The 23,475-nt window shown below is 55.7% G+C and overlaps 1 protein-coding gene across 4 annotated transcripts in view; it reads left to right on the forward strand.

Moving 5' to 3' along the window:
- Positions 1–23,475, forward strand: part of AXIN2 (axin 2) — a 32,176-nt gene that overhangs the window by 144 nt on the left and 8,557 nt on the right. The window contains exons 1-5 of one of the 4 annotated variants that reach the window (XM_042916213.1): positions 523–607; positions 2,680–3,612; positions 11,707–11,847; positions 20,551–20,653; positions 23,111–23,251. In XM_042916213.1, the coding sequence (XP_042772147.1) occupies positions 2,798–3,612; positions 11,707–11,847; positions 20,551–20,653; positions 23,111–23,251 (1,200 nt within the window). In that variant the 5' untranslated portion in view covers positions 523–607; positions 2,680–2,797. Of the gene's footprint in view, positions 1–522; positions 608–875; positions 909–1,460; positions 1,505–2,679; positions 3,613–11,706; positions 11,848–20,550; positions 20,654–23,110; positions 23,252–23,475 lie in introns of those variants that run through there. The other 3 variants (XM_042916214.1, XM_042916215.1, XM_042916212.1) reach the window with 3 other exon arrangements.

Consider the following 23,475-nt stretch of genomic DNA (forward strand, 5'->3'; position numbering starts at 1 on the left):
GACGGGGGGCGAGGTCGCGCCGAGCCGCGTCGCGGGCGCCCGGGACGGGAGGGGGTCCGACCGGGCCGAGCCCGTGCTCGGTGGGGTGGTGCGAGCCGGACGGCCCTGGGGAGGGGCGGCAGGGGCACGGGGGGGCGGCCCGGGGCGCGGCCGGCGCGTACCTCCCTTTCAGGACCGTGCGCTCGGCTCGCGCCTTTGAAGTGCACAGTTAAATCCACAGCGCAGTTTTTGTTGGAAGCGCCCGGAGGACATTTGGTGCGCGGAGTGACTGCTGGAAACAGGACCTGTGTTGAAAGCCGGGCCGGGCGGGGGCCGGAGGGGCCGGGGGCGGCCGCGGCGGGGGCGGAGGCCCACTCGGGTCTTTTGCATAAAAGGGGCGGCGGAGCGCGCCGCTTCACCCTCCCTCCCGGTGGATCTTGCTCTAATCCCGGGATTGTTGTTTCCCCGCACCCCCCTCCCCTGCCGCGCGACTCCCGATGTTCCCCGACGCCGGGACCGGCCCGGGGGGGCCCGGGGCCGCCGCTGCGAGCCGATCCGGGGGCCGGGGCCGGGGCCCTGCCCGGGGCGCCTGCGAGGTCTCGCCGCGGAGCGCGCGCGCGGATCAATGGTGAGTGCCGAGGCCGCGGCGGCCGGGCGGCCCGCGCGCTTTGATGTGCCGGCGGCCCTTTGAAGTTGGCAGGCCGGCTATTTCGGGGCGCTCTCCGGGCTGGCGCGGAGGGGAGCGGCGGGCCCGGCGCCCAGCGCTCCGGGGGGCTTGGCCGGGCCGCCCCGCGCGCCCTGCGCCCGGGCCCCCTCCCCAGCGGGTGGCGGGGGGCCCGGCCGAGAGACTTCTGCAAGTGGCGGCTGCGGCGGGGGCGGAGAGGGGGCAGATCCCCCCCGGGGGTCGCGTCGCAGGCGTTGTTATGGATGTGAGTCGGGGTGTGAGTGTGCGCGGGAGTGCCTTTGGAAGGTGGGATGAAAGGGTGGCGGCGCCCCCCGCTTGCCCTCCCCCCCGCCCCCTCCCAACCCCCCCCCCCCCGCCTCTCCCTCCGCCCCCTCCTCCCCTCCCGCCTCTCTCCCCCCTCCCCTCCTCCCCTCCTCCCTTCCCGGCCGCTGGTCCGCGCTTAGGGGCCCCGAGCGCTGGCCCGGGCTCAGTCTGCGCGCAGGAGCGGCCCGAGCCCGGGGCGCCCGCGTCCCCCGCGTCCCTCCTCCCCGCCCGGGCCCCGCGCCCCCGGCCGCCCCGGCCCCTTTTGCGGAGAGGCAGAGACTCCTCGCGTCGCCATTTCTGGACTAGGCTGCTGCTTTCCGTGCCTTTTCTGCGGGCGTCTCTGCGAGCGGCGGCGCCGGGGACCGACCCGGGCTCGGGGTGCCGCGAGCGCCTCCCGGGGCTCCTGCCCCGCGCTCCGCGGCCCGCTCGCCGGGGCTCTGGAAGCGTTCGGTTGGATTTGGGCCGGGGGGGTGGGGGGCGGGCCGGTGGGGCTCCGCGGAGATGAGAGCCCGGCCTCGGGCCGCCTTCGTCTTCCAGGTAACGGGGCCGCCCCACCTTCCCTCCGCCCCGGCAGCGCGGCGCTACCGGCGGCCCCGCCACTCCGCCGGCGGAGCTGCCCAGCCCGGCGGCCTGGGGCCCCTGGTTCGGGGTCGCGCCCCATCCCCCCCGGCCCGCCCCTGCCCTCCTTAGTTTGATCCTTCCAGTGCTAGGGAAAGCGGCTTGTTTATTGGTCAGATAAGACTTTTTTCTTTTGGAAAAAAGACAGGCTTGAGGTCAGTAGAGTTTGGGATTCTTGGCAGAGGCAATGGTAGCGTGAGACGGTTTCTGATCCGGTTTTGTAGGGTTTGTGGCTCCGGGAGGGGAGCTGGGGGCGGAAGTGGGGGGCGTAGGGGGCGGCGGGTCTTGAGGCTTCTCTGCTCTCTCGCAAAGTTTGGAGATCAAAGTCTTGCCTGAATGAGTTGATTTCTGGTTCTGGCGAACGGGGAACACCGAGGTGTAGACTGAGCCGGATTCTTGGCGGGAGGCGGGGGCGCAGCGAACATTTACATCTGGGTGGAGGGGGGCGTTTTCCAGCTGGGAGCCCATTCCGCCCCTTGCTGGGCGGGCTTCTTTCTCGGTCGAGGATCTTCTGAATTTTTAAGGAGTGGGAAGGGGGAGCGCAGAGGGAAGGGGTGGGTGGGGGGAATGGGAACCAGATGCCGGGGAAGGGCACGTTTGGAGCTCGAGTTATCTGTGCGGAGAGCCGAGTGGGGAAATTTACCGAAATTGGTTTCACCTGCACACAGCCCGGCGGCTCGGGGTGCGCGTCTTTGGAGTTGATGCTGACGGGGGTTGGGGGGGGGGGTGGGTAGCGGAGCCCAGGCAGCACTGCGTGCGCCCAGGCCGAGTGGGTTTTTGGAAGGCTCGGTCTTACACCTTCCAACCCCCCCCCCCCGCCCCCACCCCCACCCCCAGCTCCCACCCTCCGAGCTCACAGCTCACCTTCCCCGCCCTCCCCCTCCCAAAACGTGCTGGGAGCTCAGATTTCGCCTTTGAAAAAGCAGCGTCGGATACTTTAGATGAGCACCTCGCAGATAGCTGGGTTGCTTGATTTGAATTTGAGGAGTTGAAAAGCCTGTTTACTTTCTTGCTTTGATGTTGGGTAGATCTGGTTTTGATTAGATCAATACCCCTTTCTCTCCCCCTACCTCCCCCCTTCCTTTTCTTTCCAGAAAGGAGGCTCAGATGAGCCCCTGCTGACTTGAGAGAGAAAGAGAGACCACGCTGATCGCTGACAGGAGCTGGGGGAAGAGAACAATTCCCGAACTCCGTGCGCAGAGCTCCCTCGCCATGAGCAGTGCTGTGCTGGTGACTCGCCTCCCAGACCCCAGCAGCAGCTTCCACGAGGATGCCCCCCGGCCCCCCGTTCCGGGGGAAGAAGGGGAGACCCCACCGTGCCAGCCCGGGGTGGGAAAGGGCCAGGTCACCAAACCCATGCCTGTCTCCTCCAACGCCAGGCGGAACGAGGGTGGGCTGGGAGAGCCTGAGGGGCGGGCATCCCCGGACTCCCCTCTGACCAGGTGGACCAAGTCTTTGCACTATTTGTTGGGCGATCAAGACGGTGCTTATCTCTTCCGCACTTTCCTGGAGAGGGACAAATGCGTGGATACCTTGGACTTCTGGTTTGCCTGCAATGGGTTCAGGCAGATGAACCTGAAGGATGCCAAAACTTTACGAGTAGCCAAAGCGATCTACAAACGGTACATCGAGAACAACAGCATCGTCTCCAAGCAGCTGAAGCCTGCCACCAAGACCTACATTAGAGATGGCATCAGGAAGCAGCAGATTGACTCCATCATGTTCGACCAGGCCCAGACTGAGATCCAGTCGGTGATGGAGGAAAATGCCTACCAGATGTTTTTGACTTCTGATATATACCTCGAATATGTGAGGAGTGGGGGAGAAAACACAGCTTACATGAGTAACGGGGGCCTGGGGAGTCTAAAGGTCGTGTGTGGCTACCTCCCCACCTTGAACGAGGAAGAGGAGTGGGCTTGTGCCGATTTCAAGTGCAAACTGTCACCCACCGTGGTGGGCTTGTCCAGCAAAACCCTGAGGGCTACAGCCAACGCGAGGTCCGCGGAGACCGTTGAAAATGGATACAGGTAAGACCTGGGCCGGGGAGGGGGCCGGGGCTGGAGGAGGGTACGGACCTTGCAGATGTTTGGAGTTGAGTGGGGTGGATGGTTGGATGGATGTGCCGCTGAGGCCGACAAAGGTCTGTTGAGAGCTAGGACCGCTGGCCACGAACCCTTTGATCTTGGCTTTTCGTTGTTTAAAGTGGGGAAGAGTGTGCTCCCACAGCTGCATACCTGCAGTCTTCCAGGGCTAACTTCAAACAGGGGCAAGCAGTGTTCATTAATGCGGGTTACTTATTATCCTGGGCCAGTCTTAGAAGGGAGAGAGAAAGAGGGAGAGAGGGAGAGGACAGCAGCTTTTGATGCCTCTGAGTCACCAAATACACTAAACACCACTTTTGGAAGGGGTCATTCACCACTAATCAGTGGAGAGTGGAATTAATGTGGTTGGGGAGGCAGCTGGGTCGTGGAGGCCTGGGAAATAGCGTGTGCACCCATCGGACATGGGGGTAAGTGGGGTCTTTGGAACTTTTCTGTTAAGATAAGAGCCAGCAGTTGCCTTAACAACTCTGGCTGCGGTTCTCTTTGGAGAATTAGGTATGTACCCGCCAGGAAACCTATCCTAACTAGGCAAGGTTCTGTGACTTCCCTGAATAAAAGGACCCTTAGCTTTGGAGCCCGCTGGTATATGAATCTAGGTTTTAAATGCTTGCAGCCCAAGGGTCAGACCTCAGCTGATCGTTGTGTTGCTTGGTGCTGGCAGAGAAGAGTCTTGGGCGGAGGGGACGGGGCCCTGGAGTACTCTCCCTTTTAGAGGCTTCAAAGATCAACAGCCCTTTACAGAAGGAGAATGGCCAAGTCTTAAGATTCTTGACCTTTGCCAGCAACTTCAGACCTCCCGTTAGAATGAGTCTTTCTGTGTCTCCCCCTCTCTCCCCTTCCAGCTCTCCAGAATGAGCCTTTTTCTTTGAGGTCGTTGCCCTTGGCGTGCCGTGGAAGGGGCGGTGGGCACTCCATAGCTACCTGAATGGTTTATCTTGCTCTCCATTGTGTATTTCTTCATGTGTTTGGAACCGGGGATGCGATCTGGTGGCTGCCTCCGTGGAGATTGCCCTCTCCCTGTAGAGAGGGGCCTTCAGTGTCAAAAGCGATAGTACGAGGGGGCAGGATAGTGATGTCCGAGCCTAGAAGCAGTGACTTAGGGGCTGGCCAAGAGCTTTTTGACTTTCCATGGGGAGCGAAGAGCTTGTTCTCCAGCCACCAGAGGGCGCTCCTACAGCCTTGAGAGCGAGTTTACTCACACTCAGACATCTGGTCTACACCTAAGTAGCGCTGGATTGGCTTTTGAAACGAAGCATGGGATCACGTGAAAGGAGTTGTTTCAGCGTCTTGAAGCTTATGGTTTCAGGTTGTTTGAAGGGAAGCTACTAGGTCTGGCGTCTGTGGCTGGGCAGTCACTGGGCACCTGTTACTGCCCCGTTCCGTTAGGCGGACATTCTGGTAAATCTCTGCTGGCCTCCTTGCCCTCCAGTTTGGCAGCTGAAGCTGAGACTACTTAAGCCCTGTGGTAAGGCTGCTTCTCCAGGGGCTTTCCAACAGTGGAGCTTCTGTGTCTGCCCGAGTCAGGACCCAGAGTGCCCCCTTTGTAAACTGCACCTGGTTTGGTGGTTTGGGACTTTTTACCCTAAGAAAACGCTCCCAAGCAGGACCCTTCGTGACCCCTCCCCTTTGTGGGTGGGCAGTAGAGACCCAGCCTCGCTGTGCCCCTCCCCTTTCCAGAGCCCTCCAGTGGGGTATCACCAGGATTAAACTTTCTGGAGATTACTCTTGTGAAGCTTTTTAGATCCCCAGGGGCAGCGGCCAAAGATCCTTTGTGTTGCCAGGGCTTGCCTTCTTGGTTGTGAACCCCTGGCATCGTTGATCTATAGAGACACCTTTTCATCCGCCCCTGAGGTTTCCAGGCTCTATTTGTGTGTGCTTTCTCCCAACGTTGGGTTGAAATGAAGTATTTTACCTGGATTACATGAAGCCCATGTGTCTTAACTGGGCATCGTCACAGAGAACTTAAGAGCCATCCGATTTCATTTTCACATACGAGATATTCAGGCGTGCCTATGATGTATTGGGCGGTGTCCCAAATTCTTCCAAGGCCTGGGTCCCAGCCCTGTCCACTGCCTGCTTACCTGGGCTGAAGTCTTATGAACCCCATGTGTCCTTCTGTGCAGTGACAGGCACCATCCGTCCTGTTCGTGTCCTAGGTTGCTCTTATGGGATCAAAACAATAGACTCGGGAGCCCTTCGTAAAGGGAAACGTTCTGAATAGTCGTAAAGCATTAGAACTAGTATAATTTAATCCTGATGATGAGTACATGTGTGAGAAGGGCAACCAGGTGAGGATGTCCCTTTCAGAGAGTGAGTCCCGGCCTCCAGCCCACAGTCACCGTCAAGTTTTAGAGTGGCCCCCCTTCCCGGGCCTCGACTTCCTCTACCTGTTGAGCTTAAGTCTGTCTTTTCAGCCCGTTACTGGGATGGGGGATCCTTTCCCGCTCTTCCAGGTCTGCCCCTCCTTGCAGTGCACTCACTCATCGAGCGAGGGACAGGGCTTCGGGGATGGGCTTCATAAGTTAGTAACGTGAATGAAACAGAGACCGGGAGTCCTGCTGAGGGTCCCCATCAGCTGTTGAGGAGCAGCCCCGGCAGCTGGGTGCCTTCCAAGCCCTGCGTTCTCCTTGGGCGCTCAGAGGAGCCTCATTTGTAACGACTTGTTTGTGTCCTTACTGATCTGGTGTCAGGTTTAATATAAATAGTTGGAACGGAAGAGCAGGAATTATCCTCGGAGGGAAGGACTCTGGTTTGTGGGTGCTTGAGTGGGATGCCTGGGCTTTTGATGGTCTCTATAAATAACTTAGAGCAAGAGTGACCCGTTGGTAGAGCACGTGTAAAACCCCAGCACACAGACATATCCACAGAACGCTGAGGTGTGTGTGTGTGTGTGTGGAGGGGCTGTGGGATTAGGAGCTCAGCCCAGCATTTATTTTGGGAAGGAGACAGTGCTAGGCTCACAGAGTGCTCCCTGTGCCCTTCCCAGTCTGCCCTGGCCCTGGTGCCACCCTCTGGTGCCTGGCGGCTCTCCTCCGGCCTCCCTTGAGATAAGTCGGGCCCAGCAGATGGCCCTCTGCTGGCTCCAAGTGCTTCCTGTTCTCTGAAAGAACTCACCGATGAGGCCTGCGAAGCCACCGGCATCCAGCTTGGCTGCAATTATCAAAGAAACTGATGCCATAGGAAAGATACGCTGGAGGCAGGAGCCCCCAGTTAGAGGACGGAGCCTCTGATGGAGGCAGTGTGCCGAGACTCACTGGTGAAAGTTTGCCTATCTGATGGCTCTGGCGCTCAGTGCCACGCGAGTGCCAGACCCCTCCCTGAACGCCCTCTTGATCTTGCCTTAGAAAATGCTTCTTGAAGAGAGGGTTGCCTTTTGGGCAGTGACTTTGTAAGTACACTGTCCTAGGGCACAGCTTTTAGAAGCAAATACTTGTTAAGTTGCGTTGTTTTGGTGGTGGGGGTGGGGATCCGGAGGGAGATCCCAAAGGTCAGGTCTGTTGTGCACTGTTGTGCTGGGGGGGGGGGGGGGGGTGCGGCGGGGCCATGGCACCTTCGTGGAGATAAGAGATAAGAATAAGCTGGGGAGGGGCGCCTGGGTGGCTCAGTCGGTTGAGCGTCCGACTTCCGCTCAGGTCATGATCTCACAGTCTGTGAGTTCGACCCCTGCATCGGGCTCTGTGCTGATGGCTCAGAGCCTGGAGCCTGCTTCCGATTCTGTGTCTCCCTCTCTCTCTGCCCCTTCCCTGCTCATGCTCTGTCTCTCTCTGTCTCAAAAATAAATTAAAAAAAAATTTAAAAAAAATTAAAAAAAAAAAAGAAAAAGAATAAGCTGGGGAGAAAAGGCCAGCAGTTTCCCTCCCCTTAAGGTCCCAGGACTTCTGCTCCCTGACAGCACATGGGGGTCCGTGGACGCACGCCCGGTGCGAAGTCTGCCACACAGGCCCCCACTCTCTGTAGGAATTTAAAATCCTTGCGGCAACTGTGGGAGCACCGGAGAAATAAAGCATCTGGGTACAATTACTGTAGCGTGGTTGAGTTTCTTTCCTGTTTTTTAAGATACGAGAAAAGAGCTCTAATCCGTGTTCTTAAAATTATGTGGCAATTCTGACAAAGTTCTGGGTTCTTAAAAGTGGAGTTTCCGTCTCTCTCCTCCACAACCCGGCCCCTTCCTCTGCTTTGCCCTCCTTCCTCTGTCACGATCGTAGGGAAATCCAAATACTTTATTGCCGCCAAGTGAGCTGAGAGCGGTGTATTCTGTTCTTAAGTACGGGTCACACGGGAGCCCTCTGTTTTGGAAGTGACGGAGGACGAGTTTCTTTGGGGATCCATGTGTTTTGCGATCCACTCTGGTGAGCGCGAGGCCGTGCGCACACACGGATTGGAGTCTGCTGTCTTCTTAGTCGGGGAGGGAGGGATTTCTAGTGAGTTCTTTTTCTCCGTGCAGAGGTTGAATCCAGGACCTTGTCAGTGCGTTGATACCACAGAGATGGCAGCACTGGAGGGGTAGAGAGGGTCCGGATGCTCTTTAGGGCTATCTGGGCTCTCCTGATCTTGTACTGATGTCTCTTAGACTAAAAGAACTTTCCAGCCACCCACAGGATGGTCCCAGGTCTTTTAAGGAGGTTCAGCAAAGTCTAGAGCGCCTGCCACGCTCCGCCGCCCCCCCGCCACTGAGGGGCCGCACGCAGAGAAGACCGATCCGGTCCTTGCCCTCGTGGAGTTTCCAGTCTGGTTGCACAGGACAGGCATCCAGCGTGCAAACACACCGGCGCCGCGTGGTTAGAAGTCACCATCAAATCGTTGTTGCACCATACGCTAGCCGATTTGGACGTAAATTAAAACAAATAAAATTGAAAAAAGGAGAAGTCACCACAAACCCTGCAGGAGAGTTGCGGCCGCTCAGTTTTCGTTGGCGGTTGGGTTTTTGGAGTAGGACTATCATCTCCCCAAATCACAGCGCTCTGGAGTCTTCAGAGAACGCAAGAACTTGGTGCCGCTGGCCAAGTCTGACCCGTGTGCTTCTTGGGTGGAGACCCCACGTCAGTGGAGGCGGTGACGTGACTGGTCACCTGCCGGCCGGGGGGCTGAGCCAGCAGCGGTTCTCGCCTCTCCACTCCTGTTCCCTGTCCAGGGCTGAGAGCGCTCACCTGCCCTGGGCTTCTGAAGCCAGGAAGGGACCCTGGAGACTTTCCTCTCGTTTGTTCATCCTGCTTCGAGGCAGTAACCCTGTCCAGGCCCCCCGGAGAGCTGGGTACTTGGGACGGTTTTCAAGACTCGGGTGATTCCATAACATCCATGGGTCCGCTCAGAGCAGCGGGCAGCACTTTCTTCGTTCTGACTTAAGAGCCCAGTCTCCTCTTGCTCTGCCGTTAGTGACGATGCCAACACAGCTATCCTCTGCCATCCTCTGCCTCCGAGGATTGTTACTGAATCCTCCTCATCCCGTCTCTTCCCCAGGAAAAGTCATCTGCCTCTCCTCTGCTCCCACCGCTTCTCTCTCTCCAGCCCTGGTGTCTGGAAATCCCATAGTGATGCAGGACCAGCTCTGAGGCCGGGAGGACCTTCCCTTCTTATTTAGTTAGCCTGGCATATCCTGGGGGGATATCCTGAGACTCCTTGCCCTCTACAGATACAAGGACAGGGCCAGTGTCCCAGTGCCCGTTCAGTGGACCATCCCTTGGTCCAAGGTATTCGGCAGATTCAAGGGTGACATTCCTCATGTGTGCTTTCTGGTTCATTCTGCACCCACCTGCCATTTCTAAGATGGTCCCTGCTGATGTTGAGCACCTGTGGGAGTCTGGATGTGGGCTCCCTTTGTGGCCAGGTCTCCAGCCAGGTGGCCTCCGACCAGGCTTTTGGCCCCCACCTGGGGCTCCGCGCCTCCTGCCACGGTCGTGAGGCTGCATGACGCCGGGGCCGCGGACGTTCCTTGAGCACCTACTGTGTGCTGGGCACACAGCTGCGCCAAAAACAAGGGCCCGCCTGGACTAACCGTGCCGTCTGTGGAGATGCTTCGTTTTTAGTCACATTTCTAAACTGAGGGGCTTGGCCTAGGTCCTCTCTGCTAGAGGTTCGTTCTGGCTCTAACGTGTTAAGACTCTGGATGTCACTTTTCTTTTTTCTTTTTTTCTTTTTTAAATGTTTATTTATTACTGAGAGACAGTGACCAAGCATGAGCAGGGGAGGGGCAGAGAGAGAGCGAGACACAGAATCAGAAGCCGGCTCCAGGCTCCGAGCTGTCAGCACAGAGCCCGACGCGGGGCTCGAACTCACACACTGCGAGATCACGACCTGAGCCGAAGTCGGACGCTTAACTGACTGAGTCCCCCAGACGCCCCTGGATGTAACTTTTCTTGTTCGTGGTATCAGCTCGAGCTGGAGTTCAGGCCTTAACGACAGGGCCCTGACCCTTCCACGTCTTTCCCATCCCAGCTGCCCCCGTTGACTCCCTCACACCAAACTGTGGCCACAACTCCCTGCCCACACCCGACCCTCCTTCGGTCCATCGGTCCAACCTGGGCGCCCGGCCTGGGTCACTCATGCTGCTAGAACTTTTTAAACTGTTGAGGCCGGTCTTTGTATTGGGAGGCAGGACGGGTTTGGGTGAGAGTCCCAGCTCTGACCTGGGGACAGGCTGCTGTCCTGCAGGGCCACCACCCGTGTGCCCAGAACGCCTCCTCCCCCCAGGTGGCTGCAAGCATGGGCTGGGGATGAAAGGATGTGTGTGAAGTTGTGCCCCTCTTTGTGGGCCAGTGATGACGCAGTCTGCCTCCCCAGTGGCAGCGCCCCCTGTTGTGACCAGGCCCTGTTGTGCCAGGAGACCAGAGACCCGGGCTGGGTCAGTCCAGAGCTCAGCACAGTGCTGCACACATACTGGTGAATAGGAGTGCCGCGATCACGCGTGGAGACTGCTTTGACCTTTCACGAGTCCCTTTCATGTGCCACCCCCAAGGCCATCTTTAGAGACCTGTGCAATGGCCTGCTGGAATAGGTTCTCTCTTCTGGGCCTTCCGCTTCTCCTCCAGCTGAGTTCTTTGCTGTTGGCGTAGACTGGGTGGGCCCAGTTGAGTGTGCTAGACTGGGTGGGCCCAGTCGAGTGTGCTGGGCTCTTTGTCATTGAGGCCTCTTGCAACTTCAGGCTTGACAGGCCCCCCTTCCTGCAGCTCACGGACCACAGTGGCCCCTTCCTCACCCCCCCCCGCCCGCCCTCCCCACTATGTTCCTTGCTGGTGACACAAGAGGAATGCAGCCCAGCAGGGGACAGGGACACTGGTTGTTCTGGGAGATCAAGAGAGCAGAATGGGGAGGCTGAGGCCACTGAAACAAAGGGCAGGAGACACTGGAGGAGGGGCCTGGACCTTCCTTTGAAACAGCGGCGCTGCTCATTTTAATCCTGTGGGGCTTGGTCTTAGCCTTAGCCTAGCTGCCCAGGTGGGGGAGGGCGCGGCAGAGGCCCAGCTCCGGGTGGGGTGGAAGCCTTGAGTGTCTCTGTCCCATCTGACCAGTGTACTGGACCCAGGTTGAAATGAGAAGGTTATGCCAGGCCTTTGGTTGCTCGAAACCTGGAACTACGCCAACAGACCCCAGACAGGGAGTTGGGATGCGAAAGACCTCTTGGGGGCTCTGGAACTGTGTTCCTCCAGTGTAGGCTTGGGTATGGTGGTGGGGAGGGAGAAGACCCTTCACCCGTATGGACTAATTCTCCTTTTTCACTCAGTAGCCTCCCCTTTTCCTTCCTCTATCTGAGTGTGTATTTAGCACTTGGTAGGGTCCCCTGGGCTGCTTATGGCTTCCTGTCACCCCTGACAGACTTGCCCTTGGCAGCACGGGATCCCGGCCTGCTTTCTCCCCAGGGCGAGCCAGTGGCCCCTGCCGTCTGCCCAGATGAGCACCTGGCCCTGGGCAGCAGGTTGGCCTGAGCACATGGCGGGATCATGCGCTCGCGGGTCCCCGGATTGCCTGGTTACCTGGGTGTCTGGTGCGAAGCCGTGACGCACTGCTGTTGTACTTTCCCCGCAGGTCCTTCAAGAGGAGCGACCCTGTTAATCCATACCACGTAGGTTCTGGCTATGTCTTCGCGCCAGCCACCAGCGCCAATGATAGCGAGATATCCAGCGATGCACTGACTGATGATTCCATGTCCATGACGGACAGTAGTGTGTAAGTATCCTGCTATCCCCCTCATGTACGCGGTTGGCAGTGACTCACCAGGCCAGCTGGGCAGAGTCCTCAGCCGGCCATCCTCAGCTGGCTTTGCAAACCCCATGTGTGTGTGTGTGTGTGTGTGTGTGTGTGTGTGTGTGTGTGTGTGTACACATTTGCTTGGCGGGAGGGGAGTGTGCCAGTGCTGGTTTGGGGGGGTGATGTGGTAGCCTGGGTGGAGTCAAGCTTAGAGCCTTGAAAGGAAAGTTGACTGGTAGGAAACGAAAGTAAGGTAGAAGGTTAAGATGCTTCTCCAGAGGTTTCGTGAGTTGAGAGACCCATCTTCTGGGGTGGCATCTGAAGGGTGGCACCTTTTCTGAAGGAAAAGGCATTGAAGGTGGGGGTCAGACGTCCAGCGCTCTCTGAAGGCCCACTGGGTGTAATGTTGCCTCACAGGTGTGTTCAAATGGACACGATTCAGTTCACTGAGTGTTGGTGGGGTGCCTGCTACGCGTCAGGTTCTTCCCCTAAGTAGGGCTTCTCTCCAGAGTCTGATCTTGGATCTTTTGCAGATGGCTGCACTTGGCATACTAAGAGTTTGTTCCTTAAAAAAAAAAAAATATTGAAGAATAGTTGACACAATGCTTCGTTAGTTTTAGGTGTGCAACGTAGTGATTCGACAATTCTATACATTACTCAGTGTTGACCGCGTTAAGTGTAGTCACCACTTGTCCCCATACAATGTTGCTATGGTGTTCTTAACGATATTCCCTTCGCCGTACTTTTCATCTCTGACTTTCCTATTTCAAAACTGGAAGTTTGTACCTCTTCGTCCTCTTCACCTATTTCGCCCGGCCCCCCACCCACCTAGCGTTTGTTCCTTTGCTTTCTAAACCACAATCCAGGTCCTCGGGGTGGAAGGTCTGATGATGTCAGCAGGCCGTCAGGTGGGGGTCACAATATGCATTGTAAGTCATTTGAGGTCAGGCAGTGGTGATCTCCGGGTAGAGAGCAACCATTCTGAGTCTCGTGTGTGTGTGTGTGTGTGTGTGTGTGTGTGTGTGTGTGTGTGTGTGTGTTGAGCTGGGTGTCCCCATCTCTTGCCCTCCTTTGAGGTTCTGATTCAGGAGAGGCAAGAGAGGTAGAGCCTGGGATCGGGCAAAACTCCCCCAAGAGCTCACCCAACTTCCAGTTGAGAACTACCACTCCAGAAATGGTCTTCAAAGGCTTTCCCACAAGTATTTTGCAGTAGGAAGTTCTTTTGCTAAGGGACCAGTTTGGAAAGGCAAACCCACTGAGCCATGTATCATGGCATGTGTAGAGTTTTCTCCTTTTAGCTTCCTAAAACTGGACCATCTACTCTTCCAGTTTGTTTGAAATCACCTGGTTTCCGTTGGCCAGTGTCCTGTTTGTTGGCCTGTGGCATGGAACCAGTTGGAAGAGAAGTTGATGAGGTTGGTGGATTTGGGATTCTGCCATTGATTTTCCCCAGCGGCTTTCACTGTGTTGTCTCAGATTCCCCTGTTAGTCAAGGGAGAGAGATCCACCAGGGGAAAGGTTCCGTTTTAATAAAAGACGAGTATTTTGGCAATAGTAAAAATAGAATAAGGGTACACCTCTTCCATCCAACATAGAGAAATGAGGGGTTCCACTGAAGTTAGTTTTTCATATTGACTGAACTCTTTTAGTCTCTGCACCTGAGAACAATTACCGTTTGATCGCCATAGTTCTTAAAAGAATACGTTTTTGGTTTATGTTGGATAGTATTAGGCATAACCCACTTCTTTTTTTAATTATTATTTTTTTAAATGTTTGTTTATTTTTGAGAGAGAGAGACAGAGCATGAGCAGGGGAGGAGCAGAGACAGAGGGAGACAGAAGCAGGGTCCGGGCTGCTGTCAGCACAGAGCCCGACGTGGGGCTCGAACTCATAAAACACGAGCTCGTGACCTGAGCCGAAGTCGGTTGCGTCAGGGACTGAGCCACCCAGGCGCCCCAGGCATAATTTATTTCTTGATCCCGATAATTAATACAAAGATCTGTTTTCATGCTCTACTGTAGTATCTCCTGGAGTACAAGGTTAGGTAAGGCTGTCTGCCCCTGTACACACATATTGGCTTTTTGAAAAAACAGTTGATTCTTTTTTCTCTCGGTCATGCTGCCCGCTGTCATTTTGCTGCTCCTGTGTGTGTGCTCGCCTCTAGCAACATCACCCCTTTAGCTTTTATTTGTGGATTGCATGGGGGCCTTACTTTCTGAGTAAAATGAGAGTAAGTTGGATTTGAACGAGGGGGTTGAGTGAATCTCCTAAGTCAGATGCAGTTAAGACTGTAAAGGCCTCCGTTTAGTTTTCTTAGAGACTGTTTTTGGCTTGCTTCCTGGTCCTTGTCTGCATTTCAGTCCCCACCATGGATGGAGGTGTTACTCTGGGTACACGGTAAGCTAACTTGGCGGTGTAGTCCCCGCACATGTTTGAGCCTCACAAGACCCACGCAGGAAGGCAGGCAGTCACTCGTGACTTTCACAGATGGGACAGAAAGGCCCAGTGCTGGCCCCGCAAGACAGAGCTCAAATCCAGACCAGACATAGGTCCTTGCTCTTTGCCTGCTACTCCCCTCCCCACAAGCATGTAAATTGCCAGCATGAGATGTTAGTAGGACCAGTTGATAATGAGACCTTTGAGCCACTTTGCGTTTCTTTTATTTATGAGGGAATCACACTGCTTTCTTTTGTAATGGGTTGGAGGAGGGGTAGGAGGGAGCACATGTGCAACTTCTCCCCTGCACACTGCCCCCCACTTCCTTCATGCTTTCCCAGAAGAACTTTCTCAATTTTATTTAGAGACGACTTGAAAGTTCTCTCCCTTCCCACTTTAGCTAAGACACTTGTGGACTTGGCACACCCACTAGCCCCCGTCTGGGATCAGAGAAGTTACCTTGGCCAGCCGGCTGTTCTAGGTAGCCAGGGGCTGGGTGTGGGCCAGGAAAGTCCACTTGGATATAGAGACAGCAAAGGGCAAGCCCTTGATGAGCAGCTTTCTTTTTGGGGCACTGGGTCCCAAGAGGCAGGACCTCAGTGTTGTCCACCCCTCCTGCGGTGTAGCTGTCTGGGATTGGTGGTGAGGACCCAGGACCCCAAGGCCAAGGGAAAGTGCCTGGAAGGCTCAGAGACCTGGGGCCTCCATGTTGGGTCTGAGCTTCTTTTTTTTTTTTTTAAAGTTTATTTATTTATTTTGAGAGAGAGAATGAGTGAGCAGGGGAAGGGCAGAGAGAGAGAGAGAGAGAGAGAGAGAGAGAGAGAGAGAGAGACTCCCAAGGAGGCTCCATGCTGCCAGTTCAGAGCCAGATGTGGGGCTCAAACCCATGAACCTTGAGATCATGACCTGAGCTGAAACCAAGAGTTGGACACTCAACCGACTGAGCCACCCAGGCGGTCCGGGTGTGATCTTCTTGACGGGAGTGTTAGGTGCTCTGTCTGAGTCTTCTCCCAACCAAGTGGGCAGGCTATCCTATGCAGCCGTCACATCTGTACCCCCCTGGGCATGTTCATACCAACTGGGGGCGAATTGCTCAGCAGTGCGGGGTCCTTCTCTCTGGGGAGATGTTTGTCCAGGGCGGTTTGCCTCATGCTGCCTACAGCGGGGGACAGAGAGGTCTCCGGATCAAGAGCCCATCGGATGAGGGAGGAGGATGTTCCCGAGGGTCTCAGGCCGCCAGGCGCTGGGGGTCCCTGGGCCCTCCTGCTCTCCTCAGGCTTGGCGTGAGGGCCCGGGCTGTGCGAGCCGCTTTCTGGCCGGCTGGCCCTGGGTGCGTGTGATCTGCCCGGTGCTGGGCGGGTCACCCGGGATTCCCAGGGCTGGGATTAGACCCCTCTTCAGAGCTCTGCCAATTGTGGGCCTCGCACAGATGAGAGCACGGAACAGGCGAGAAATAAAATGTGTGGGGGATGAAAAGCTGAACTGAACCGCTTTCAGCCCATTGTTCTTCTGGGGAAGCTTAGCGGGGATAAGAGGGTAGCAGGCCCCTTTGAAATTTCCTTGAACAAGTGAATAGGAGCGCCCCATAAAGCGTGAAAAGAACCCTGGCTGTTTCTCCCTGTCACAATGGCCGGCTCTGGCTGCCAGGGGGTCTGTGGGGGGCTGGGGAGTGGGGCCTGGCCGCCCCGCTGGGAGCTGGGGAGGGGACCCGGCCAGGGAGGGGGAGAGGGGGTCACGGGCGGCCTTCAATAGACTCCAGAAGGTTGGAGTTCATTAGGCACAAGCCCGAGAAGCAATGGTCTCATTTGCCCCAGGACCAATTAAGTCCTGGGGGCCTTTGCAAAGAGGGCCGAGTAGAAGTTGGGCAGGGCCGGCCTGCACTTGGCTGTTCAGGGAACCGGGCGCCAGGGCCCACAGGTACAGAGCTGGCAGGGGCTCCAAAGAAATCATTGCCTTCTCCCACAGCCCACTGCTGACTTCTGTTTTCCTGCTAAGTAGAAAGCCCTGTTAAAGATGGCTGGGGATTGGGTCTTCATGGTAGGCCTCTGAAAAGGCTGTTTTATGAGCCTGTTACTCTGAAACCTGCATTCTCAGAAGAAATAGCTTGCTTGCTTGCTTTTCTTTTCTTTTCCTTTTCTTTTTCTGTTTTTTGGGGGGGAAGTTAGCTGCCAGACTGCCAGCGAAGTCCTAAAGCCCAGTCCTTGGAGTGTTGGGCACAGAAGATTGTGGGGACCGTTCTAGGGCATCAGGCCTGGGAAGATGCAGCCCGTGGGGGTAGGCGGAGGCGGAAAACATCACCAGCAGCAGGTTCTTCGCCGCCTAAGCGCGGATTCTGTGTTAGAGGCTGCCCGGAAGCGTGGAAGCTTCGTCTGCAGCGTGAGGGCATCTGTCTTGGCTGTTTGCGCAGAGCAGCCCTCTCTAACAGTCGGGATCAGCTCGACATTAGCTTCCGCCCAGGGTGTCACCGAACCAGCGCAAGATGCTTCCCTCGCGTTACGTGCGGAGGGGTGGCTCAGGTTCTTTTCCTTATTTATTTTTATTTCCTTGTATCTTATTTATGGGTTTGCTTTGGACACCAGGGAAAGCATCTGAGTGAACTTCAAATATTATCTTATCTTACAAACCAGGCTTTTGATGTTGGCTGCCATCAGAGGCTGCCTTCTGAGTGGTTGCCAAATGGGAATGCGAGTGGACGCGTGTACGAGTGAGTCGTATATGGCGAAGCCCGGGAGGACGACACTTGGGTTAGGCGGGGCACGGCGGAGTCAAAAGGCTAAGCTAATTGGCTCGGCTTAAATGGCAGCTAAGTGGAGCCCACACTTCAAAACCACTGCTCCCCAGAAACAGCTGGGCCCCAGCAGCGGGCTCGTTAGCTAAAAGGCTCATAATCAAAGGAGATGGTATAGGGACCAAAACTCGGACACTCTTGAGCTCACAGCGTTGAGCGTCCAGGAAATGGATCGTAGACTTTTAGGGCCTGAGCACAAAGAAGAGTGGCCCTCTTCTGGAATGAGCGGCTGTTTTGGAAGAGGACTCTTGGCTGGTGGGGAGGTAAAGCGCCATTTCCGTGAAGGCACCGGTTACGCCTCTGAGCCTCTACAAGTTGACGTCTCTTGTCTGCCCTGGTCACGAGTTTCCTGTCCCGCTGTTGGCATCTGCCCCGGGTGTGGTGGGGGCGTGCATTGGTTGGGAGGTGGGGGTGCTGGAATCATTTGTTCCTCTTGCCTTCGATGCGCCAGGGACCTGCTTCCCCCGCAGAGAAGCTCTACGTACTTCCTCCAGTTCTCTTCTTCCTTCTGTCCTGTGTGGAAGGAGCAAAAGAGGTATAAAAGAGCCCGCTAATTTGCATCTGTGTGGAAAGGGGAAGAGCAGAGGCTACTAGCCGGCACCCGAGGACAGAGTCTCAGAGGAGGTGGGTGGGGACCTCCTCCAGGACTCTTGAAGCCTTGCCTGTGTCACGGCAAAGTCTGGGGGGTGCTTGATTCCTTCCCCCCGACGTTGTCAGGAAGGAGGCCTGGGGCAGAGGCCATCTATCCTTATTAAGTCCCCAGAGGAGTTGCTGGTCAGGAGAGAAAGGCAGGGACCTTGTCTTGCAGCCCTGGGGCAGTAGAAGTTGGTTATACCAATGTGAGACCCAGTCTAGGGGACCCCCGTGGTCACCCCCACCCCACAGGAACGTTAGGTAAGAGACAAGGGGATCTTCACTGTGCCTTGGGAACCACCTGGCATGCCCCGTAGCCAGCGAGTGCTGAGTGGTGGGGTAGGATGTCCAGAATGTTCCCCAGGTCTTCCATTCGCCCCTTCAGAATGTCACGTGACTTCACAGGGCTTAACGAATGGGCCATCAGGAAGCTTGGCACCTCCAGGTGGGGCGGGAGGGTGGGTTGCTGAGTTAAGGACGCCTGTTCTGGGGCCCAGCAGTGGCTCAGATTTGTACCCTGGGTCTAACTGCTACTGACTGACTCTAGGAGAGCTGCAGAGAGTCCCTGACCATCTTAAAACTTGGTGAATTTGGGACTTTGTGAGAAGAAAGTCGGATTATACGTCACGTGTGTCTGACCTACAGTGGGAACCGGTACGTGGGGGCTGGCAGCCTCGAGTTAGAGTCAGACCCCTGGTGTAGAATCTGGTTACTGGCCGAGCCAGTAACAGCTGGTCAAGCTCAGCTCGTGAGCACCCAGTTTTCTCCCGTCTTGGAGGTGATCCCATAGTGAAAACATGGAGTTCCGGTGAATACATTCCAGGTGGTTCAGTAAGTTTCTGAACCTAGAACCTTTTATCCTGCCTGGCCTTCCGGGGCCCGGTCAAGCGAGTGAGAAGATGTCTGGGACTCTCAACCTGCGCTGGTCAACTGGCATGCTGTCTCTGGCCCTCTTGGCCTTTCTCTGGGACGGGGCTCACCCTGTGTGTATGTCCTTGCTTTAGATTAATCCTGTTTCTCCCCTTGTGTCCTCAGTACAAGGCTCCTTCACGTGCTAATTCCTAGCCAGAGTTGGGCTGACATACCTCATTGATGTATTGACCTACCATGGTCCATCTGTGTCATCCCCGCGGTGGCCCTGTGATCTGGCCTAGGTCAACAGACTTCTGGAAATTTCAGCCACTTGGAATTTTAGGGCATTACACATGAGGAGCTAGAGGTCAACCAGTTGCCCCCGTGTGCTCCCGGGTATTTTTAGGCATTGCTGACTTTCACCCACTGCTGATGAGCCCAGATGTTTTTCTTCCTTCCACCCTGTGATGAACAAAACACCGGGAAAAGGGAAATAACCAACTACCTAATCTCGGTGTTTACAGCCTCCAAGTATGATTCAGTATGGGAATGTTGGAACCCTGGCGCTTTTGTAAATAAGTGGCCTCCAGAAGGGACGGCAATGGGAAAATAGTCACACCTTGAGCGTTTGACGACTTTCAAGCTCAAAGTTCTTTTTAAAAGAAATCCTACGAGTGCCAAGTCATGTTTTAGTGCAGACTAGCCGGGGTGGAGGCTTTTCTTAAGTCCACTTGCTTTAAAAGATGAAGGACATAGGGGCTCATCCTGCCTTCAGGTCTTTGCTCAAAGGTCACCCTCACTGCGAGAAGTCCATCGGAACTCCCCCTCACCCCCCACCGCATCCTTTCTTCCCATTTCCTGCCCTGTATTTTGTCCTAGTGCTTACCACTTTCTAACCTGCTGTAGACTTTGTTTTTGTATTTTTGCTTCTTGCCTGCCACCCATTAGACCTTAAGCCTTGTGAGGGCAACTGTCTGCATTTTTGTCCCCTTCCTTCACTGCTGTCTCACCCAGTGCCTGGAACAAGGTCTGACACATAGCAGGTACTCAAACATTTGAACGAATTGCACAGAATGCCACATAGTAGGGGCTTTCTCTTTATGCCCACATTAATCGTGTGTCCTTGGCACTTCCTTAGTTTGGGGGTGGGAGGGTTTGGAGCTGAGGGAAGGAAGGAGCCCAAAAATACTCTTGTGGTGATTTTTTTTTTTTTTTTTTTTTTAACATTTATGTATTTTTGAGACAGAGAGAGACAGAGCATGAACGGGGGAGGGTCAGAGAGAGAGGGAGACACAGAGTCTGAAACAGGCTCCAGGCTCTGAGCTGTCAGCACAGAGCCCGGTGCGGGGCTTGAACTCACAGACCGCGAGATCATGACCTGAGCTGAAGTTGGACGCTTAACCGACTGAGCCACCCAGGCGCCCCTCTTGTGGTGATTTATAAAAGGAAGAAATTTGGAAACAGTCGGGAGCTTGACTGTTGGAGAATTACACACACCTTCATTAATGCCTGGCTCAGTCTTCTGCGGGCGTGGTCCCTCTTCTTACAATATTTTGCCCTGGTGGGCTCCATAAGGCCCTGGTTTCCTGATTGGGGGCAGTACGACAGACGGTTGGGAGGACCAAAGGGGCCTTAGATTCTCCTACTTGGGACGCCTGTAAAATAAAATAGGGGAGCCTTTACTTTGGGCTGGCCGGAATGTAATCCATTCTAAGGCAGAGCTTGAGAGATGAGCTTTACCAAGCTCTTTCCAAGTCCACGATCCTGAACCTGAGAGGGAGTTTGGCAGTTTGATCTTGGATTGATCTTTCAATCCAACCTTGGGAACAGCCATGGCGCCCAGGACGGTGGTACACTTGCATGGAGGCGGGTGGCTCTGACCTCTGGTGGGATCTCAGAATGGCTTGTGAATCAGCCCACATCCTGAAAGCATCCTCGTGAGCCTGTGGCTTCTGTCTTTTCCCTTCCCTTAGAGATGGAATCCCTCCTTATCGTGTGGGGAGTAAGAAACAGCTCCAGAGAGAAATGCATCGCAGTGTGAAGGCCAATGGCCAAGTGTCTCTACCTCATTTCCCGGTGAGTACAGTCTGGTGGGGAAGGCAGATGTTTTTAGCCATGTTGAGTCTTGAAGAAAAGGGATGGGAGGTGGAAGGAGGGAGGTCTAGGGTAAGAGGAGGAGCAGGGTCTGGGAGGGGGGGTCCACAAGGGGAAGGGAGGAGCCAGGCAAGAGGTGTTACATGCTTCCTTGAGGTGTGATGCTGAGCAGAGTAGAGCTCAAGATGACCTCCTTGAACTTCTACGTTTTCTCAATTCAAAAAAGAAAATTCTCCATGAGAAAACCATACCAGTGCTTTTCCAGAAACCAAGAAATGGTAGGAGTTAGTCCATGCTTCTCATCGGGTTCCCGCTAGAATGGAAGTCCCCTGAGGGCAGGGAGTTGTGTCTGTGATGTTGAATGCCCTGTCCACAGAGACTAGAACAGCGCCTGGCACGTAACAGGTGTTGACTGAGATGTATTGACTGAATCCGTGAATGAGGAGACTAGAGAAATCTCTGCCTCCTGCAGAAGGAAAATCCTGTCCCTGAGACCTTCTCCTCGTGTTGACGGTACAGCGCGATCGTTTCGGTCCTCCATTCGTCTATGTACTTGGCCATTTCTCCTGTTGACTTCCCAGGCCCTGGAGGGCAGCTGTTCTGTCCTGTCTGTTCCCAACCCCAGAACTTGGTTTAGTACCTACAGTTGGATCTGCACCTAATGAATGCAGAACGAGTGAAGTGTTTGGAAGCAAGGATCTCATAAACAGTTTCTCCCTGCGACTGATGTGAGAGGCCACCAAAGCGTGAAGATGCTTTCCTGGCCTCTCCCCCATCTGTTTCCACGTCGCGGAGGGCAGCCAGCATGTGGCCCCCTATACTCCGCAAAGCCTCAGAAGCCTCATGCAATCCGCTGAGACCCAGCCTGCAAGAAAACTGCTCCCTGGGCAGGGGAAGAGAGTGCCCGCCTTTGAGCGGCATCTCTGTCTGTGAATCCTTTCTGCCGGCTTCCAAGAATTCAGTTGGTTCATCAGTTAGGTTGCATTCAGAAAATTAACACGTCGCATTGCTAATCCCACATTGCATTAGTGCACGGGGTGTTGGTTGCTAGAGCAACTCCTCTCCAAAAGCCCCTCCCACAGGGCAGACTTTGTCCTAAAATTGGCCTGTTAGGATGCTTTTCTGGGGACCTTCAGCATCCCCCTCCCCTCCTCAGTAATATTACCCCCCAAACACAACAGTATCGATGATACAGATTTTTTCGGCTGGGCGTTGGGGGATGCAGGGGGCGAACGTGTGTTAATAAAGAAAAGTTCTGTGGCCCAAGCTTGTAAATTAGATGATTTGGTCCTGGGGTGTGCAAATCGACTTTCTCCACAAGGCAGCGCTTTGATCGGGGCTGCGCGGAGCCAGCCTGCGTGAGAAGGGCCGGCTCCTACAGGGGGTGGGGGTGGGGGTTGGGGTCGGGGGGCCTTCTCTTTCCCCCACTCCGTTCTGTGGCTAAGTGGTTGCCGGTCACGGTGGTGAGGCCTGCTCTCTGCAGGGAAAAGCTGGCTTTCGCAGGTTGGCTCTCCGATGCCCCCGCCTACCCTAAAGCAAAGGGCAGAGCAAGAGGGGAGTGAGGAAGAGGGAGGCAGACAAGCCAGGGGAGGGGGTGGCGGGAGGACAGGAGGACAGAGAGCCGGGCGGTGGGAGTTCTCTGTTTGCTGCTCTTGGCAGGCATCCTCGATGCCTTTTTATATTCTGTACTTGATTTGGAGATGTTCCCTTTTCCCTTGATAGATCAGCTTCAGGCAGCCAAGCTCAGCAGTGTTCTGCTACTAGCCCGCAGCATCTTTCTTCATTTTCTGTACAAAGAGACGGGGAGGAGGGGTGGAGAGAACCAGGGAGATCTAGGACAGTGTTGAGACAACACCACCTCAAAGGTGCGCAGTGTGCGGCCAGGAAATAAATTACCACTTCTTCTGATCCGGCCATGTGACTCCCTTTTTTTCCCCCTTTTCTCCCTCCCCCACCCCCACCTCCCTTCCAATCTTATTATTATTATTTTTTTTAATTTCCAGCTCCCTTTCTGTTTAGACTCTACTTTTTATTCCTTGAGTTGTCCCTCTCCCCTCCCCACCTCAGAGGGCTGCCTTTTTTTTTTTTTTTTTTTTTTTTTTTTTTGATGTTTGACAACAGTCTTTGAAGATTTTCTACTTCAGAGTAGCTACTGATGGGCTGGTTGTACTACAGAGAGAACAAGCGGGGCCTCTCGGAGTGCGACCAACTGCTCCTGCCCAAGGCAAACGCTGGTGGGGACCATGGCTCTCCATGAGGTCGCGGCGCCGGCGCATAAAGCTCCGGAGCAGCCGGGGCGCCGCGCCTGCCGCTCTCCGCCCGCCCGTGCGGCCGTGGCCGTGGCCGTGGCCGTGGCCACCGCGCCCGGGAAGCTCCGGCGGGCGCCACGTGCCGGCCCTCCTGAACGTGCATCGTGTCTCCCCTCCCCGCGCCCCGTAGAGAACCCACCGCCTGCCCAAGGAGATGACCCCCGTGGAGCCCGCCACCTTTGCGGCCGAGCTCATCTCCAGGCTGGAGAAGCTGAAACTGGAGCTGGAGAGCCGGCACAGCCTGGAGGAGCGCCTGCAGCAGATCCGAGAGGTAGCGCTGGGCCCTGTCCCTCTCCCCGCCCCCCACCCCCCACCCCCCACCCTGGGGCTGGCTGGCAGGTGCCTTTGCTGCGGCCCCACCTCTGTGCCGTGGCCCCGCCCCTCCCCCCCCCACCCTGCGCAGCCGTGGCCCCGCCCCTCCCCCCGTCCCACTGGAGACTTGGCCGTACCCTGCTGCTTGCTTGTCCGCTTACCCCCCTCCCCGCCCCACCCCTG

The sequence above is a fragment of the Panthera leo genome, chromosome E1 (assembly GCF_018350215.1).
Source record: "Panthera leo isolate Ple1 chromosome E1, P.leo_Ple1_pat1.1, whole genome shotgun sequence".
Lineage (NCBI taxonomy): Eukaryota > Metazoa > Chordata > Mammalia > Carnivora > Felidae > Panthera > Panthera leo.